The sequence below is a fragment of the Oryx dammah genome, unplaced genomic scaffold (assembly GCF_014754425.2).
Source record: "Oryx dammah isolate SB20612 unplaced genomic scaffold, SCBI_Odam_1.1 HiC_scaffold_22, whole genome shotgun sequence".
NCBI classification, from domain to species: domain Eukaryota; kingdom Metazoa; phylum Chordata; class Mammalia; order Artiodactyla; family Bovidae; genus Oryx; species Oryx dammah.
Window position 1 is genome coordinate 16,267,137 of NW_024070206.1, and position 18,931 is coordinate 16,286,067.

Sequence of the window (18,931 nt, forward strand, 5' to 3'; positions counted from 1 at the left end):
GGGAAAACACTGCTCTGATAGCCTAAAGGTCCGAAGGTAGAAACCCAGGCTCAGCTGCTCATTCTTGCTGGGGCAGCACCCTCCGCGCCTGGGAGCCTCCATGCTGCAGCCTCAGCTCCAGACACACTGCCTCTGCCCAGTGCTCCAGCAACTTTCCACTGCTTAGACAGCACGCTTACCTCCTGGCCTTCGCCCAGAATGTCCCTTTTGGTTTTTTTCCCCTTACCTCCCAATCTCCATTCTCCCCCATTTACATGGCCAACGTGTTCCATCTCCATGTCCCCTCCTCCAAGAAGACTGGGTCAGTCAGCCCTTTTTAGGTGCTCCTATAGAACCCCCAGAAGACTGATGCCCAGCAGATGTGATTCCCACTTACTGGTCTGTGTTGCTCACTAGCATGAGAACACCTAGACAGTGCCCCTGTGAAATTTTCAGGGCTGTTCCCAAAGGCTCCAGCTTCCTTCCTTCTAGGTATGGTGAAGGGTCCCATTGCCCAGCCCTTGGAAGTCTCCTGGACCTTCCCACTGGCTAGTTCTGGCCAATGAACTATGATCCCAAGTGGAAGACCTTCTGGAGCTTTCTTTTGATCCAACCCAGCAATGCACATTAGAGAGGGTGGGCCCCTGGGAGCCTGGGTCCCTGAGTAAGTAAAATGCACACAGCCTCTTGATGATCTGTGCCAAGCAGGCAGCTTTGAAGAGAAGAAACCTAACTGTTCTAGTCACTGTGACTGGGGTTTGTTAATGCAGCATGACCTAGCCCGGCCTTACTCACGTCTATATCCCCAAACACTGGCCCAACTGCTAGCACAAAACAAGGCATATGATACAATTCCTATCACGTTTTTCTTGGCTGTGAAACTAGCCTCAAAGACCACGCAGATGCTCTAAGACAGACACACCACCCCGTGTCCTTCCCTGATGACACGGGACTCTCCGTGGAGGTGTCCCAAAATATACCTGCCCAGCGAGGTATGGATGCCACCTCCTCTGACCTCTGAGCAAGTCAGACAGGCTCCCAATAGATCCTGAGTTAACCGTGAGCCACCATTACCCTTTCACTCTGGCGATGGCTCCAGGAGGAGGGGAGGAAACTCCTAACCCCCCGCCCTGCTTGTTAACTTGTGAAGACCCTTCAGCCTTTGTGCCGTCTCTGCAGAAAGCATCAGAAAGGACCCCAGCTACCACTGCAGCTTCTGGAAAAGTTCTGGAGGAAATAAAGTGTGTTCCCATTGCCTCTTGCATCCCCAATCTCTGTGGCCCTTTTCTCTTGCTAGCTTGTCCAGTCCCAAGCACGCCTCCCCCCCGCCCCTAACCTGTCCCCAAGGACTGCAGGAGCTAAAACGATCCAGTGTGAGGATGGAAGGCCGTGGCCCAGAGGCAGCCTGGCAGCACTCAGGCAGGTGGGAAACTCCTGGGACTTCTGGCCGGTGCACATCCAGGGAAGAAGCAGGCGGAGGCAGGTCAGAGCTGCGGCTGCTTTACCCACGGACCCCCTGTGGCCCAGACTGGTCCTCACATTTCCCAGCTTATGGTCCTTAAGGACAGTGACTTTTCAGATGCTTTGAGGTGATGGGTGATTTGTTTCCTCTTCCCAGAGGTTCCAGCTGAAGGCAGGGCAGAGCAGCTGATGGGGTGAGAGGTGGGCAGAGTGGGACAGTCGCAGAGGACACCTCAGGGTGCAGGAACACTGGACTCCTCATTGCTGATTCGACGTTCCTGGGACTGCAGGGTGGCATGGCCCAGCCCTGGGCTTGCTCTCTGGGCTCCTCACTCTCAGCAGGGCCGGGGCGGCAGCTACGCTTGTCCAAGGCGGCTCTGCAAGGAGGGGCCTGTAACCCTGCTCACACCTGTGGACTGCCCTGTACTGCCCAAAGCCCTTCCACACCACTTTGTGCTCAGACCCTGATAGCCCCTAAGCTGGGAGGGAAGAATGATACTGTCCGTGTTTGATAGTGGACAAGTTCAACAGAGAAGCAAAAAAGTGCCTTGGCCCCCATAGCAAGTCAGCAACAGAACCCAGATGGAGCCAGGGCCTGGAGACCCATCTGACCAGTGTCCTGCCTGCTTTGCTCTGTTCTAAGTAGGAAAAGGTGAAAAGAGCTTTCCAGAAGGGTCACACTTGGGTTCCTGTGCACACACGTGCACACACACATACACACACTTTCAAACTGCTGCCCCCTAGAGAGAAATATTGCTGGGGCTCGAAGACAGAAGTCCACACAGGAGACCTCTGAGCCTCTGTGAGCACGGTCCTGACCTCTTCGGGGTGTTGCCAGGCTGGGGCTGTCAAAGCGCCCAGGAGCCAGGAAGGGCTGTCCCAGCCAAGCCTCCTGTTGGCCTTTGTTCGTCGTGGTGACCAGTGGATGCGGGTGGCCAATAGGCTCCTCATGGTGAACACACAGCTGCTGGTGGGCCCCGGGGGCTCATCTGGTTCAAATTCTCATAATTGGACTCCTGAGCCTGGGGCCTGTGGACAGGAGAAAGTTGGCTAACCTCCCAAACAGGAGAGGTCTCTGACTGCCCAAACCTCAGCCCAGGAAAGGGTGGAAGTGGGGATGAGATGGGCATCAAGGGCCTATGTCCAACAGGGCCTGGAGACCAAGCAAAGGTTGGAGGCTGGGCAGCAGCAGAACTTGCAGACCAGGGAAGGGACACCCAAGCGACAGTGTCCCAGATCAGTCTCTGTCTTCTCAAAGGGTTATCATCTGTGGCTTCAAAACACACCTCCAGGCCAGGCCTCCTGAGCGCCAGATGCTTTCCTGACTTCCAGGACATCCTCCTGGGCCTCTCAGGCCTACATCCCCCATGCCCTACATGCCTACATGCCCACTTGGGGCTCTCCACCACCCCTCTTCTCTCCCCGTCTTCAGCTCTGTAAGCGGCACCAGGGTTGCAGCACCAGGGTTTCACCTCCAGAACTGCTGGCTCCCTCCTTTGCTCATGCTGCCCAGCAGGCCTCTGTCTGCTCTGCCTCTGTGTGCCCCATCTTTGCTCGTGCTGCCCAGCAGGCTTCTGTCTGCCCTGCCTCTGTGCGCCCCATCTTTGCTCATGCTGCCCAGCAGGCCTCTGTCTACCCTGCCTCTGTGTGCCCCATCTTTGCTTGTGCTGCCCAGCAGGCCTCCGGCCAGCCCTGCCTCCGTCTGCCCATCTCCCCACCCTCTCTGCTGCCACCTTCAGCCAAGCAACCCGGCCAGCCGCAGTCCCAATCGACAGCCCTCCCAGGTCTCCTGCCTCCACTCCTGTTCAGATGGGGCCATTCGCCTACTTAAACCACTCACCGACTTCCCATCACACTCAGGGTAAATCCCGTAGCCTGCCTGCCTTCCCTGCCCCCTCCCTGGGTCATGCCTGAGCCTTTGCCTCCCAGTTGCCCCTAGCACCCTTACCTGCCCATATGGGTGCCTGCCTCCCATCTCTCGGTGTCCTCAGACAGGATGACGGGTCTGAAGCAGCCACAACCCAGTGGCACCTCCCTCTCCTGGGGCTTTGCTCTATCGCCTTGTCCATTCCCCCCCCCCCCACAGATCTTATTGTATAATTTAAGATCTCTTGTTTAGGTATTTATTAAAATTCTCCACATTCAAGTGTGAGTTCTCTGAGATGGAGGATTTTTGCTTTACTTTTAGCATCCAAAACAGTGCCCAGTACATGATAGGGATCAACAGATATTTTGAGCAATGGTCAGCTTTCTGATTTAGGTGCCCTGGTGCAATAGTAAGTTAGTTAAGAAAAGGGACTTTGCGCAGGTATTCTAAAATGTGGGGGACTGCTAAGTGGACATCTGCAGAGAGGGTTCTGGACTGGCAATGCGGCTCTCCCAGCCCCCAGGCCCAAGTGGAGCGGAGCTATAGGAGTGCCTAGGCTTGTCTAAGGGGTCCTAGGAGGCTGTCACCAGCTTCCTGCCTCCCCCAAGCATCCCAGACAGCATTTGTTCTACAATATGGGCCTTTACTTGGACACACCAAGAAGAGGTAAGGTCCATACTTCCTAACTTTTAGGTCTGTGGGCTCTCAACCAAGCCCTCAGTACCTCTACTGACATTTTGCTTGCAAAGCCTTCATTCAGCAGGGTGTCTGAGACAATGATTGCCTTATGGTAGCTTTTGTGGGGATCTGTTCTAGAACCCTGCACACTACGAGAGGAAAAACACCACCTTCAGGGATGCCTCTAGGTGCAGAGATAAGGAAGGCACAGAAAAATGACCTTCAACAGCATGGACACCAAGCAGCTGGCCTGGGAGACAGGCCAGTGCGAGGCCCAAAGTCAGTGCTGGGAACGTGGTGGGACAGGAGTGCGGAAGCAGGTCAGCATGGCCTGGTCTTGCTGGTCAGCCTTGGCGGACTGAAGGAGCGGGAGCTTCAGGGGGCAGCAGGGAGAGCCTTGACACTGAGAAGGGCTAGAACCCCCGCCCCGACCTGTTGTCCATTGTTTCTTCTTGCGCTGCTCTGCCTGAGAAGCTTGCTCCCCTTTGCCAGTGGGAACCAGAGAGGGGCGAGGTGGGGGTGGGCTAGCTCGCTTACCTTGGCGGAGCGTCCGGGGTGACTGGGTGCTCTGTGTGAGGGACAGAGAGAGAGGAGGCATGAATCTGTGTGGTGGCCTCTGGCCTACAAGCCCTGCTGCCCATCCCACCCCGCTGCGAGAGAGTGGTCTGGCGGGAGACGAGCTAGCCAGCAGAATGTGAAGGAGTGACCTGAAAGATGACAGTTACCTAGGAAGACGGGGAGTGAGGAGCACACCTAGCAGGGAGACCTGCTTTTCTGAGGCCCCTGAAGCACAGAATTCTTGGTGGGTTTGAAGACCCTGCGAGAAAGCCAGCATGGCTACAGCAAAGATGGCAGCCAAGGCAACTGGTAAATTTTGGATTTCATCCCTTGAGAGTGTGAGGTTGGTGCTACTCACCTGGGTGAGCTGAGAGGCTCTGGGAAGCCCCTTCTCTGGGGCACAGAGCAAATCTCTCATCCAGCTCAGTGAGAGTAGGGAGGGGTGGCCACGACTCTCTGAAGACAGCTTGCTAGTTCAAGCTTCCACGCTTGCATAGGTGCTGTTCCCTCTGCTAGGAACATTGCTAGCTCCTTGTTCTCCCAGCTCCCAGCTGCTTACAGCTTTTGGTTTAGGATCCCTTTACTGTGCACAGCCTTGCCACCTGGCTCCTGTCCCAACGCCCCATCAGAGAGAGGCCTCTGGGCCTCTGCAGTACCTGGGTTGACCGCACTTCTCTCTGCAGACTGCAATTATCTGCTTACTTCTCAGCATCCCATTCAAGGGCAGGGCACCATGTCATATTCATTTCTGTGTATTTCTAGCCCCTATGCAGCATGTAGTTGGTGCTCGGAATGCTGTTGCAACCTAATGAATGAAATGGTGCTATTTGGGAAAGCCTGTGTGTGGTCAGGGCCCTTTGGGATGAGTCATTTATGGGGCACTTGGCAAAAGGGTGAGTGTATCTCTGTGACTGTAGGCTGGAGGCAAGTTCCCTAACCTCTCTGGCCTCAGCTTCCTGATGGTAAAATTGGCTCACGCTGGCCGGTACCTCCTGGGCTTGACCAGGGAGAAGGAGACGAACAGGTACATAAATGAAGTTCCAGTTGGGTCAGGCCAGGTGGTCAGCCTGGAGGAGACCCCACTTGCCCTCAGCACCCATCCTGGCCCAGGGTCACACCCACCTAGGCGATGACGGGCAGCGGCCCTAACGCCCAGAACGCTGAGCAGCAGCAGCGCCTTGAGGCCAAGCGCGCCGAGCAGGAGGGCAGTCGCTGAGGGCCCGGAGGCGCCGTGGAAACGAAACAAGTAGACGCTGGCTTCGGCGCGGCCCAGGCTGTTGGAGGCCGTACAAGTGTAGCGGCCGTCGTGGGCCAGCGCGGGTAGCTCGGCGGTCACCTGGTGGCCTTGATCATGACCCGGGCTCCGCGTGGCGGCAGAGCCGTTGCCCAGGGCCGGGCCGGACCAGGCGAGGGCGGGCGGTGGCTCCCCTTCAGCGGTGCAGAGCGCGTGGAAGGCGTGCCCCGGGCCTGGCAGCACAGAGATGTTGACGATCCGCGGGGCGGCTGCGGGCGGCGGCCGAAGGAGGACCCGGGAGAAAGCAGAGCGCGGTCAGAGCAGCGGCGGGCAAAGGAAATGGCAAGGGGCAGCCCTCCCTGTCCCCTTCGCGGAGAGAGTTGGAGGAGGGAGCGGGGATAGGATATGAGAGGAAGGGAGAGGCGCTCGGAGCGCCAGGGCGTCTGGGTTCCCAGAACAGGTGTGGCCTTTGGCAAGTTATTTCATCGCTCTGTGGGATGTTTCTTCACGTGTAAAGAGGGGATCACTTATTTTATGAGGTTCTGGGGAAGATCTGACAAGTTAATTCATGTGCGGTGCCTGGGCAAGTGCTTTCTAAACGTCATTACTACGTGATAGCGCACGCCTGGGGCTCCCCAGGTGGCGCTAGTGGCAAAGAACCCACGTGTGCAAGCAGGAGACCTAAGAGACGCGGGTTCGATCCCTGGGTCCGGTAGATCCCCTGGAGAATGGAATGGTAACCCACTCAGTATTCTTCCCTGGAGAATCCCATGGACAGAGGTGGGTCGGGGTCGCAAAGAGTGGGAGGCGACTGAAGCGACAGCACGCACGCAGGCAGCCGCACGATAAGGGCGTGGGGGTGGGGGCGGTCGGCTGGAGGGATTTCAAGGGCACTCCCCAGACAGCCTCACTGACATCTCCAGTGGAGACGGATTCACCAAATCCGTGAGACTGAGGCGGACAAGTCCGAGGAAACTGAAATGCGGTCAGAGAGGCTGCCCAGCCAGCCCAAGGGCACATGAGTGGCTCTCGGCAGAGCCAGACTAAACCCAGAACGCCTGGGTCCCCCACAGCGGGGGGTCTTGAATATATATATATATGTAATTTTTTTTTTTTTTAAAGCTCCTTAAGTCATTCCAGAGCTAGCCAGGCTTGAGAATCACCTTTCTAGGATCCGGGTCCCCCATCCTTAAACCTCAGGGTCTAGCGAACTGCTGGGCACGTGGTGAGCTCCCTGTGCCCCTTCAGTGCCCACGGCCCACCGCAGCCCTGGTTCCTCGTTTTTCTCCCCGCTAGTCTCAGGACTGTTGGGGCACACTCACTCACTACGAGCTTCATTGCAGCACCCTTCCCAGGCTCCACCCAGCCCGTCTCGGGGCTAGGATTCCGCGGCCTTTGAACCAGTTACCTGGGGGCTTGTGGCCCTTCCAGGTGTGAGAGCACCCTGCTCTAGAGGAAGGGATGTGCCCGTTGTAAGCCCTCGGATCCCAGCCCAGACCCCGCACCAAGAGCCCCGCGGGACGCGGCGAGCGAAGTCGGGCGGCGCGCTCACCGGTCACACGGAGCCGGACGCCCTGGCGGCTCTCGTAGCGGTCGTGGACGTCGCCCGCGAACTCGACGCGGCAGAAGTAGCGGCCGTCGTCGGCCAGCGCCAGGCGCTCGATGCGCAGCGACAGGTCGTTGCGGCGCGGGTTGCCGAGCAGCCGGAAGCGGCCGTGCAGGCTGAGTGCCGTCTGGCACAGCTCGCTGCCGCGCGCCGCGGCGCAGCGGAACACCTGCGGGCCGGCGAACGGCTCGCCCGCGCGCCAGATGGCCGTGAGCGGCCCGTCGTAGTGGCGGTGCGGGTGCGTGAAGGTGCAGGGCAGCACCGCGGCCTCGCCCGCCGTCGCGCTCACCTCGGCCGGCACCTGCATGGACCAGCGCTGCGCGGGCGCACCTGCGGGCAGGCGGGCGGGCGGGCAGCGCGGGTGCGTGCGTCCACCCTACCCGCATCCCGAGGGGCCTGGAAAATCCCGGGGCGCAGGAAGCGCCCTCCTCCCCTCGCGAGTTGCTGGGGTGGGGTGGGGGGCGGTCTGGAAACCCACCCCAGGACTCCAGAGGCATCTCCCAAGACCTTGACTCCCGTGACTTTCTAGGTGCCTGGATCTTCCCCTGCCCCTCCCGCTCCGCTCTTCCCATCCCCGCTTCCCTGGGACTGTTTGCTTCACCCAGGACGGTCCCACCTCACCGAGGGGCCCACTGTTCCCAACCTCTTCCCCATCAAACCTGCCCTGCTTCAGAAAACCCCGGGGATCCTGTGGTTACAGTGTGTCCATAAGATTTCTCCACCCCAACCCCCCACCTGATGATGATAATAGTAAAAGCACTTACTGTTCATCTCTGTGTTGAGCAAGTTCCCAGTGGTGTCTCCTTTAGTCCTCACAAGTGATCCTAGAGGTAAGAAGAGTTAGCCCCAGGTTACATGTTAATAAACCAGGGCACAGAGAGGTTGAGTAATTGCCCGAGGTCACACAGCTGGGATGAGGCAAAGCTCACGTTCAGACTCCGGACTGCCTGACTCCTCTGCTGCACTCTAATGCACTAAGGGCATAGAAACTCGGGCCCTATCCAAGGAGAGCTACGTTCCTATTTACAAAGGGGCAACAGAGGCCTTGGGAGGGGGTGGTATGTTTTGAAGCTGATGCATTGAGTTGGTGACTGAGGTTCCTCTGTACTCCAGTTTCACCCAAGTAGGCTTTCCAATAGGCCAGTGTCCAGACAAGGAGCTGAGAGACCAAGAGGGGCAGACCTTCACGCTGCCTCCTCGCTTTGCACTAGTGCTTTTGGGCTCAGGTTTCCTCACCTCCCATGTCGTGGGCCTCCGAAGTGTGGTTGAGCTAAGGTCTGCAAGCTGCACTCTGCTGCAGCTTAGGGAGGGCTGGAGATCACTCACTGCCTCTGTTGCAGGTGTGTGCTTCTTTGGGAGAGGGGTGAACAGGTGGGCTGATGGGTGTCAGTGCTGGGAGGATCAGACCAAGGGGTACCTCCTCAAGGAACGGGGGCAGGCTGAGCTGCTGGTGCCTGGGTGCAGGGATCTCTGCAGGGAATAATATAGCAGGCCCTGTATTTCCAAAGGGCTTTGCAGTTTGCCAAGTTCTTTCACATACATCGCATCACGTGACTCCAAGTCCAGTGCTCTTTGCTCTTGGCAGTAGCCCAACTTGTATCTTGGGCGGGAATCCCCTCAGCTCACAGCTGGTAGACCATCCTCCAGGGAACCCATCCCATCTATGAATAATCTACAGGACAGGGCACTCCTCCTGGGCATTCAGACTCAGGACTGCCTGATTCCTCTGCTGCACTTAAGTGCATTAAGGGCATAGAAACTCAGGCCTTATCCAAGGAGAGCAACATTCCCAGAACCAATGTCTCCTGCCCCTCACATGACCACTGTTGCTGTCTGGAGCCTTCTCCTCCACCTCCCCGTGATGGCCCTCTCCAGATCCCATCATGGCTCTCCTGGACCCATAAGCCTTGTCTTCTCTGGCAGATGTCCCAGCCCTTCACCTGCCCCTCTCCATCCTCACTGGCCGCTTGGTACTCTCCCTGAAGTGCAGTGTCCTGACCCCTGGGCCTCCACATGTGCTGGGCCAGGCAGAGTGGGGTACAAATTGGGTTGTATGAACTATGTCTCACATAAAACCTCACTTTGGGATTGCACCGAGCTTGCAGTGAAATAAAACCACAACTTTTTTTTCCCCCCAAATAGTCTGTTTCTAAGCCAAATCTCCTTTCTTCTGGACAAGTGGAAATACACTTTTGAACCCCAGCCAGGTTCCTCATCCATTCCTAGTAAGAGCTTGTATGCCCAGTTGATAATCAGAGGGCCTAGTTCCAAATCTGAGAAAACTTTTTGAAGGTTTGCTTGTTCATTCAGTACTTCCAGCTGCAGAAAGCATCTCCCAATCTCGAGGCTCAGCCCCTGCCTCAGTTTCGCTGTGCTCCCACCCTCTGTGACCTCAGCCTCCTCTGACCTCCCGCCTCTCACAAGCATCATGGAGCCAGGCATCGATTTCCCATTGATTGTTTGATGTTGCTCTGGACACATCCCCTCTCAAAGCCAGGCACTGGGACCAGAGCTGGGGCTACAAAGAACAAGAGAATAATTTATCAGCCTATTGGCGCTCACAGCTCGGAAAGGGTGGCAGGTGTGTGAACTCATAGTTACACTAAAGCTTGCCAGGAGGGACACGAACAGTGATGTCTCTGAACGTAGGATGGGGCCCTTTCACTCACCAGCTCCCTCCTACTTGTCCCCAGATCTCTCTGAGTCATCTTATAGTGGGAGACTTTCCTTGAGCCCCAAGCCTGGGTCTGGTGCCCCTTTCTCCATGCCCCAGAACTCAACTGCAACTTTTGTCCAGGCACCCAGGGTCTCCTGGAGGGCAGGGACCATGGGTGGGGGTCGTATTTGTGTGGCTGTAGCCCAACATACACCTGCCACATAGTAGCTGATGTTGACTTGAATCGCTGTGAGAGAGCAGAAGGGAGGGAGCTCAGGTTGGCAGGAAAGGTGGGTGGAGGGGGTTGATTGGAGGCCCCACGAGAAAGGAGCTGCCACCTTGGAAGAGCCTTGGGAAAGGAGTGGGGTTTGAAGTAGGCTGCAGGCATTCTAGGCAGAGGGCGAAATGGAGTACAGACATCAGTATAGAGGGCGCAGATGTGAGAGGATAAGGGGGCCAGAGTACATGTGCTCTGGGGGTTTGGGGGGAGACATTTCGAACCTTATTTCATAAGCGCAGCAATTCATGCATGGGCTGTTATTGGCCCCCCTTTGGAGAGGGAGATCTGAGGCTCAGAGAGTCTAGAGACTCAGCCAGGTCACTTGACCAACCAGGCAGAGCCAAGTCTTCGCCTCAAAGTGTTACTGAGCAGGAACCTATGAGGTCTCCGCAGGATAGAGTCCCACCCATGTCTTCCACCTGCCTTTTGTCTGCAGAAAAACCTTAGACAAAGAATAAACTTCATCAGAGAAGGGAAAATGCAAAAAGAAAGGGAAACAAGCAAGCAAGACAAAACAATAGTACTTTAGCCAATAAAGAGTCAAGGACCTTTAGTTCTTCCTCAAGGACCATGGGGCTTCCTAGGTGGTGCTAGCGGTAAAGATCTTGCCGGCCAATGCAGGAGACGGAAGAAACGCGGGTTCGATCTCTGGGTCTGGAAGATCTCCTAGAGGAGGGCATGGCAACCCACTCCAGTATTCTTGCCTGGAGAATCCCATGGACCGAGGAGCCTGACAGGCTACATTCCATGCAGTTGCAAAGAGTTGGACATGACTGAGCGATTTAACACACTTGCACAAGGGCTATAGATGATATTCTGTGCATGTCCTTTAGCTGTTTTGCAGATACTGAAACTCCCACCAGGTAGAAGAAGTTAACTGTATGCAGCCCACAAGCACATAGACCCCAGACTAACTGAAACCAGATGATGATGTTGACTCCCAATTATGTCACCAGCAACTAATCAGAAGAATGTCCGTGAGCCCATCACACCCTTCTCCTTGAATATTATATAACCCCTCACTACCCTTCCTGGGCAGGACACACAGTTTATGTCACCAGGAGGCCCACGTTCTTCCCAGTGTCCAAAAGGCAGTGTTGAGGGCATTAGCCCTTTGCCTGGCAAAGTAATAAAGCTCTTTCTTTCCACTTCACCCCAAACTCTGTCCCCAAGACTTAAATCCGACACCGGTGTACAGAGGCTGAATTTTGACTACAGGTGGGTCATGTCCCTGGACTCTGTCTGCCTGAGGATGGCAGTCTGGGTTGAGAGCATACTGGCGTGTGATTGGCCAGGGCCCTTCCCTCTTGGGTGAGTTCTGCCCTAGGAGGAGAGAGGGCACACAGAGGCCCTTTCACGAGGTGTGACAGTTTAGCTACTGTGTGGGCTTCCAAGAGGCGGCACAGAGACTCACTGGATGAGTCCACCCAGGGGACTTGAGGTGAGGGAAGTCCTGGCAGGAACTACCCAGGGAGCAAGTGCATGTGCTTTGGCAGGAATCCAAGCTCCCCAATTCCCATGACATTTACCATTCCTTCTCGAAGCTTCTGTATCTCTTAGGACAGGGCAGGGATGGCCTCTGAGCTGGAACCACAGCTTCTTTTATAGGGAGGGTCTCTACTCTCTCTGCCTCATCTCTGTCAACTTCCGAGTGTCAACAGGAGGCCTGAATTCTTCGTACTGCCCAAAATGCCTCCCCTCAATGGTGGGCCATGGGGTGTGGTGAAGAGCACTCCTGCTTTGGTATAGATGAAGGCAGATGACATTCTCACTTGTCTGGAGGACCCAGTCTGTCTCTGGCACCTAGGCCAATCCACTTACAGGGAGATCTTTGGGTGGTGTCTGTTGCTTAATGTCCCAAGTCTCCAGGTTCCTCTGATGCAAAATGGGGAACATGGTACTTTCCTTATAAGATTGAGGATGGAATGAAGTCACCCATGAAGGCCACCTGGACAGAGCTGTCACTCAGCGAACGCTCAGCGATGTTAGTTCCCTCCTTCACTAGCTCTGCAGACAGACTGGGACCAGGAGGGAGCAGGGGGCAGTGCTTTCCAGTGGTGCGGAAGGAGGACTCTGGGCAGAAAACGCGAGCGATGCCGTGGGGGGATTGTTTCGGCCCCAGACACTGCACTAGCTGAGGCTCAACTTGACACCTTAGGCATGCAATAGCACGGGCCTTGCCCTTAGCTCACCTGAGATTCCTGTATTTTTTCACACAATAGAAGCTTATTGAAGGTCTGTCAGGTGCTTAAGCCTGTGCTGGGTGTTGGGGATGCAGTTACCATACCAATCAGTTGCCTCCTCAGTGTGTTTGCAGACTGGCTCAGCCACTGTTTGTTTTTCGTTTACTTACAATTCTAACAAGTTTGTTTAATTAGCTTCCCAGCCTAGGGAAATAACAGATTGCAAAGCTAGAAAGTGACTTCTGTTTGTAGGTCCACTGAAAGCAGCTAGGGATGATAATCAGCTTTCTGTCAGGGAGGAGGGTTCGGGAAAAATAATGCGATGACTCAGGATGGAAATGATCAAAGTGCAGCACAAATGGGACCTTCAGAGGTTGAGTGAGTGCAGAGCGCATTGAGGCATCACTCCCCGCAGCAGGCTGGTGGAACAGATGCTCACAGCCGTGACCTGAGTCACCTTGGAAGGGTTCATTTCCATGAGAGATGTGTCCCTCAGATGGGGTCTCAGGCTCTGTCTGGGGCTATGGCCCTGGCTAGACTGGCCGTGACTTTGTGACTTTAGGTGAATCCTCGTAGCTCTGGCTTCAGCAGGCTCATCTGTGAAATGACGTCTGTAGATGTTTGCTAAGGAGACTTATAAATCTAAAAGTCTATGTCGGAAAATGATATCTTGATAAAAATGACGAAGATGTCTAGTAAGCATTTTAGAAATAAGGCAGTTGAAAATTAATTGAGAGACTTTAGGTGTTATAAAACAAGCTATCCAGCAAATTCAGCTACTTAGAAAGAGGCGCCCATGTTTCATGGTCCCGCACAGCCACTTACTAAGCTTTCTGAGTTGCTCCCGTCTCCCCATGGTGATGAGGCTCACTGAGAGAGGTTGGGGGCTGCAGCACTGAGTATCAGCTTCCAAAGCCCTGTGCCAGGGGTGCCAGGGTGCGACAGGGACTCGGCGATAGAGACGTCTGCAGAACCTGAACACCCCATTCTCACTTTTCCGATTCCTTCCTGCCCTGCAGTTTGTTCTCAATAACTCTGCCTTCTGGGCCTGCACGTAGCAGTCCAGACAGGTCATCAGCGGAGAAAAAGTGAGAAAAGCGGGGAGACCAGAGGGGAGAGGAGGGAGCAGAAACAGGAGTCCATCTTCCACTGAGAAGCAGACCCCACAGGTTCCAGGGACAGGGGAGGCAAAGGGACAAGTGAGCTATTGAGCGGCCTGACTGTTCCCCTCTGCCCTTGGTTGTCCTGTTTCCCCTTTAACCCTTGCCTCTCTGGCTGCGTGGTTGTGGATCTGGACCTTCTCGCTGGGCTGATGGAGATGCAGGGCGCTGAGTGGAGCCTGCCCTGAGGCCAGTGTCCATCACACGGCGTTGCTCTTGGGAGTTCTGATCCAGCCGTCCCTGCCGTGCTCCCACTCCTCCTCCGGGGGCAGGACTTCTCGGTCCCAGCTGCTGGCCACAGTACCCACCAGGGACAGAGGAAGTGTCCTGGCTCATCCAATCTTCATTTCTTCCTGGGCCTATGACAGTAGTCCCTGACCTTTCCCCACATCCCAAATAAACCCCCCATGACCTTGGGTGACTGTGCGAATCGTCTTGCCTTTCCAGTTGTTTTTCTGCAGGAGTTTAGAGCTATAGCAAAGTAAGTTCCTCTGAGTCCCAAGCTTTGCCTCAGGCTCACCACCCACTGCACACAGGTGTAGGCAGTGTCGAGGGCAAGCCTGGCCTCGGGAGACTCCAGGTCTCATCCATTCTGTGACACCCAAAGTCCCCTGACCTCCTTGAGCGTCCCTGAAAACAAGGACAAGGGTCTTCACTTTGCGGGGTTGTGGTGAAGAGGAAATGAGCTGCCATCAAAGGCCCAGCACGATGGTCCTTCAGGTTGGCAACCACTGTGGTCACTGCACCAGTCATCAGAGATTTGGGGACCAACAGAGGTCTGAGGTCACCAGGTGGCCGGAGCTCCCAGACCACCGCTCTTCCCACCACCTCTCATGTCCCCTGACATCGCCCGCTTTCTAAAAGCAGATCTGTGGGGAGACAGAAAGGAAAGACAAAAGAGAGTGTGTGGTGTGGGCCCTCAGGGGATGAGGGGTTGCCCCAGGGCATCGGGTGCAGGTAGGGGGCGCCAGAATGAGGGAGAAGGTCCAGAAAATGGGAGAGGGGGATGTTTCCTGCATGGATTCCTCTCATGCCAAAGGCCAGCCCAGGGTCCTATGCTCGCTCAGAGGTGTGACAGGACAGGACTGTGGCCTGGGGTCTCCCTGCCCTCGGGCCGCTTGAGCTCTGGCCTCTTCCAGGCCCACCAGCCCGCAGAGAGGCTCCCAGGTGAACAGCCCCAGAGGGGTTTCAGGCAGCGAGATGCTGCCCCCCGAGAATTCACGACCTGCCGGTTTCAAGCAGGAAGCAGCTACCGGCCACAAGAAGAGGGAGTCCCCTCCCTGGGCCAGTTGCCACGGTTCTCACGGATGCCCAGCCTCCCTGAAGATCCGTGACACACAGCTGGAGCATTTTCGTGGTTTGGGTTTTGTACTTCAGCATGTGACTGCTTATGCTTCCTCTAAGTTTTCTTTTTTTTTTGTCTTTTTTGTCTGATTCATTGTTGCTGACTCTTGGAGGAGGAAAAAAAAAAAAAAATCCCAAACAAAACAGCCCTGGAAGCTATCTGACTTGAGCAACATTTCACTGCTGTTTAACTGCCCAGTTGATGAGCGCCAGATCTGTGCTGGGGGCCTTCCACTCATGACCGGATTCTCCTTCACAGCGCCCATGAAGTGGTGGGGACCCCCGTTCAACGAGGCTCAGATAAGTTAAGCAACCTGCAGGTAGTGCTAGTGGTAAAGAACCGCCTGTCCCTGCAGGAGACGCCAGAGACGTGGGTTCCATCCCTTGGTCTGGAAAACCTCCTTGTGGAGGGCATGGCAACCCACTCCAGTGTTCTTGCCTGGAGAATCCCAATGGACCAAGGAGCCTGGCAGACTGCAGGGTCACAAACAGTCAGACATAACTGAAGTTACTAAGCATGCCCAGAGCCATCCAGCTGGCAAATAGCAGAGCCAAGCTTCAGTGCTTCTCTGACCCACTCTCCCGTCTGCCCCCAGGCCTGGGGAGGGTCACTTCCTCCAGCCCCATCCTCTGTGTGGGATCCAACCCTAAATCATCCAGAAAGATGTCTGAATTGGGTCAACCTGGCCAAAGAAAGCCCCTCCCCTATCAGCCACCACCACAGGGCTTTATGGGTGGGAGTGCTGGGCAGTGCTGCATGGGAGCTGGTGGCGTGGCCCCAGCTTGAGGCACACATCCCCAAGAGCAAATCCCGGCGTCACCCTGCACCACTCACTGAACCCCTCTGTGCCTCAGTTTTCATTTGTGAAAAGAGAATGTAATATTTTCTTTCTCATGGGATTATGATGCTTACTTGAATGACTATTAATACTTAAAGTGAGTGAATGACTGAAAGTCACTCAGTCGTGTCTGACTCTGTGACCCCACGGATTATATAGTCGATGGAATTCTCCAGGCCAGAATACTGGTGTGGGTAGCCTTTCCCTTCTCCAAAGGATCTTCCCAACACAGGTCTCCAGTATTGCAGGTGGATTCTTTACCAGCTGAGCCACAGGGAAGCCCAGTACTTAAAGTGCCCAGCCCATAATAAGAGGTACTTGCTGTTACTATTCAAATCAGCCCCCAGTAGGACTCTGCTCAGTGCTGAAAGCTAGAGAGAAAGGCCCGAGGGGCCCGGGAGTGGGAGTTTATGATCCAGTCATGGAAACAGGACTCCACCTAAGGAAGATTGACTAACAGCTTGGAGCACCGTGATATCAGTGGCCAGTGGCTGTACACAGAGAGGCCTGGATGCTGAGTCCAGGGACATGTCACGAGAGGGATGTCTCAGCCCGAGTAGGGTAGAGGAGAAGACTGGGGCCTGGACAGTGGAGACATGGGGATTGCCTTTGTCACTTATCCCAGTGGCCCTCGACTGAATCCTGCATCAGAATCACCCAAGAAGATAGTTGAAAATGCAGGCTCCTGGGCCCTGCTCCTGACATTTTCTGATTCTGCAGAGCAGAGCTGAAGAATATGCATTTTAACAGAGGTTTGCCTCCCCTGGGATTCTGATGCAGATGATCTGTGACCACTTTTTGAGACATGCTGATTCCAGGGACACCAACTCCTTGAGCTAAGTCACCTTGAGTGAAGAGACGCTGTTGCTCAAGCCTGCCAGTAAAAGTTCCCACTCCCTTCTTGGGGTTCCTGCTGGGCAGAAGGGTGCCCTCGATCATTTGCCTACTGCCCACAGGAAGTTGCCACCCCTACCCCCAATCAGCTATGTGCTTTCCCCGCTTTCCCCGGGGGAGCCCATTAAGATGCATAGCGCTTGGATGATCACACCGCCCAGAGCCTGTCCTCCCCAGAGCTGGCCCATTATGCCCCCTGGCTCCTCACAGCAGAGGGTGGGGTAGGTGACCTTTCCGCAGCTGGGGACCCCGAAGCCCAGAGGAGCCCGGCACTGCCTCAAGTCCCCAGAACCCAAGGCAAAGCCTGGACTTAGAGTTACGGCTTCTGTCACCACAGCCTCCCGAAGTGCAGCTCTCTCTTCCCACAGGCCCGGAGGCCCTGGCAACCCAGCTGCCCTAAGTGCAGGGAGAGGACTATCCCTCCAAGTTTACGAGCACCTATTCTCTTCTGAAAACGCGCTGGAGGGAAGAGTAGGAGACTCACCCATCGGGACGGTGCACACCAAGCAGGCCAGGAGTCGGAAGGGCCCTTCCATGCTGTGAGGTCTGGAGACCCCGGGCTGGCCCCACACTCAGCCAGGTCCCTGGTGGGACCCCTCCTTGGCGTGGGTGTGAGGGGGGAGGAAGGTGGGAGGGGTGGGCAGTGTGCCCGGGTCTGCACCCTGCAGGGCTCTGCAGGCGCCGGAGGAACTGAGAGGCAGCCAGGCGGGCCCAAGCATGATTAACTGAGACCCGTGGGGTTTAGTCATGTGGAAAACCAAGAGGGGAACCACTCGGATGATTTTCCAGGATGGGAAACAGAGAAGTGGATACGGAAGACACAGGACACTTTTCTGTGGCCGCTGTCCCTTTGGCAAATCTACTGTTCTTATACTTGCTTCTTTCTCTCCCTCTTGCCCTCTCTCTGCCTCCTTCTTTCTTTCTCTACCCCTTCCCACATTTTTAGTGTGCCAGGAAGAGGTTTCATCTTGATGAAGCTTCCTGGATAGCTCAGTTGGTAAATAACCTGCCTGCAATGCAGGAGACCCTGGTTTGATTCCTGGGTCTGGAAGATCCACTGGAGAAGGGATAGGTTACTCACTCCAGTATTCTTGGGCTTCCCTTCTGGCTCAGCTGGTAAAGGATCCACCTGCAATCTGGGAGACCTGAGTTCAATCCCTGGGTTGGGAAGATCCCCTGGAGAAGGGAAAGGCTACCCATGCCAGTATTCTGGCCTGAAGAATTCCATGGACTATACCCATGGGCTAGCAAAGAGTCAGATGAGATCGAGTGACTTTCACTTTACTTTTATACAGGTGTTGAAGCGATTATTATTGATGGAAGGAAAAAAATCGTCTCCAAAATGTAAACCTCACTGACAATGGTTACATGCAGCAAGCAGCTGCTGACAAGCAGCATAAATGGGAAATAGTAAAATCATTAAGCAAATCAGCCCTTGTCAGAACAATCAGAACATCAACATGCCAGGTTAAAATATCCTATGGCAGGGGCAGAGTCTCGGTATCTGTTGCAAGGAGAGTAAGGAAACTGGACAAAAATGTGGCCAGACAAGGGGCAGGCAAGGATGAGCCAGTCGCTGAGTAGGAGGAGGTATTTTTGTTCAGAGAAAGGTTGACCTGTTGGGAAAAAAGCGATTCCCAAATATAATGGATTAAGAAAGAGAGAAGGCGACATCTCTCCCATGTATCAGTCCCAAGATGAGCTGCTTTGTGCGCAGGTGCCCTGGTTTCTCATGGTCATTCAGAGATCTAGGTTCTTTCATACTGTGACTCTGCTACCCACCCCACCCCACCCCTCAGGGCACTGCTGACACCTTCAATGCTGAAGCTGAATATCAGGCTTGTTCAAGGTCTAGCTTGTGTGGAGGGAGAAGGCAGAAACCCTAAGTCTTGTCTAAGGCTTGTCTTTTTGTTATCCAGGATCCAGAAGTTGTACACATCACATCCGCTCACATCCCATTGGCCCCAAGTTCATCAAACAACTGAACCCACTGCCAAGGAGGCCTGGAAATGTGGTCACTAGCTAGGTGACCATAAGGTCAAGTTAAAATTTTATTACCAGGGAAGAAGGAAACAGATACTGATGGATAGTTCCCTATCTCTGCCAAAGATATTTGCTATAACTCCAGACAACCAGAAAGCCAGAAAACTAAACTTGGCAGAAATAATTTATTCAATAAACTCTAAAATGTC

The 18,931-nt window shown here is 54.9% G+C and overlaps 1 protein-coding gene across 1 annotated transcript; it reads right to left on the reverse strand.

Moving 5' to 3' along the window:
• Window positions 1–362: 362 nt before the first annotated feature.
• Window positions 363–17,407, reverse strand: SIGLEC15 (sialic acid binding Ig like lectin 15). The gene is made up of 6 exons (XM_040264564.1): window positions 17,224–17,407; window positions 8,148–8,207; window positions 7,330–7,713; window positions 5,666–6,046; window positions 4,523–4,553; window positions 363–2,469 (listed from the first exon to the last, which is right to left on the reverse strand). Exons 1-6 carry the CDS (start codon window positions 17,273–17,275, stop codon window positions 2,388–2,390), a joined length of 990 nt encoding a protein of 329 aa, XP_040120498.1. The 5' UTR covers window positions 17,276–17,407; the 3' UTR covers window positions 363–2,387.
• Between the last annotated feature and the right edge of the window lie 1,524 nt (window positions 17,408–18,931).

Coding starts and splice junctions, on each gene's coding strand:
- SIGLEC15 (XM_040264564.1), bottom strand. CDS start 17,275: ATGGAAGGGCCCTTCCGACTCCTGGCCTGCTTGGTGTGCACCGTCCCG. Junction 8,208..17,223: donor GGTGTGCACCGTCCCGATGG/GTGAGTCTCCTA, acceptor TCTTACCTCTAG/GATCACTTGTGAGGACTAAA. Junction 4,554..5,665: donor CGCTGCCCGTCATCGCCTAG/GTGGGTGTGACC, acceptor TCCCTCACACAG/AGCACCCAGTCACCCCGGAC.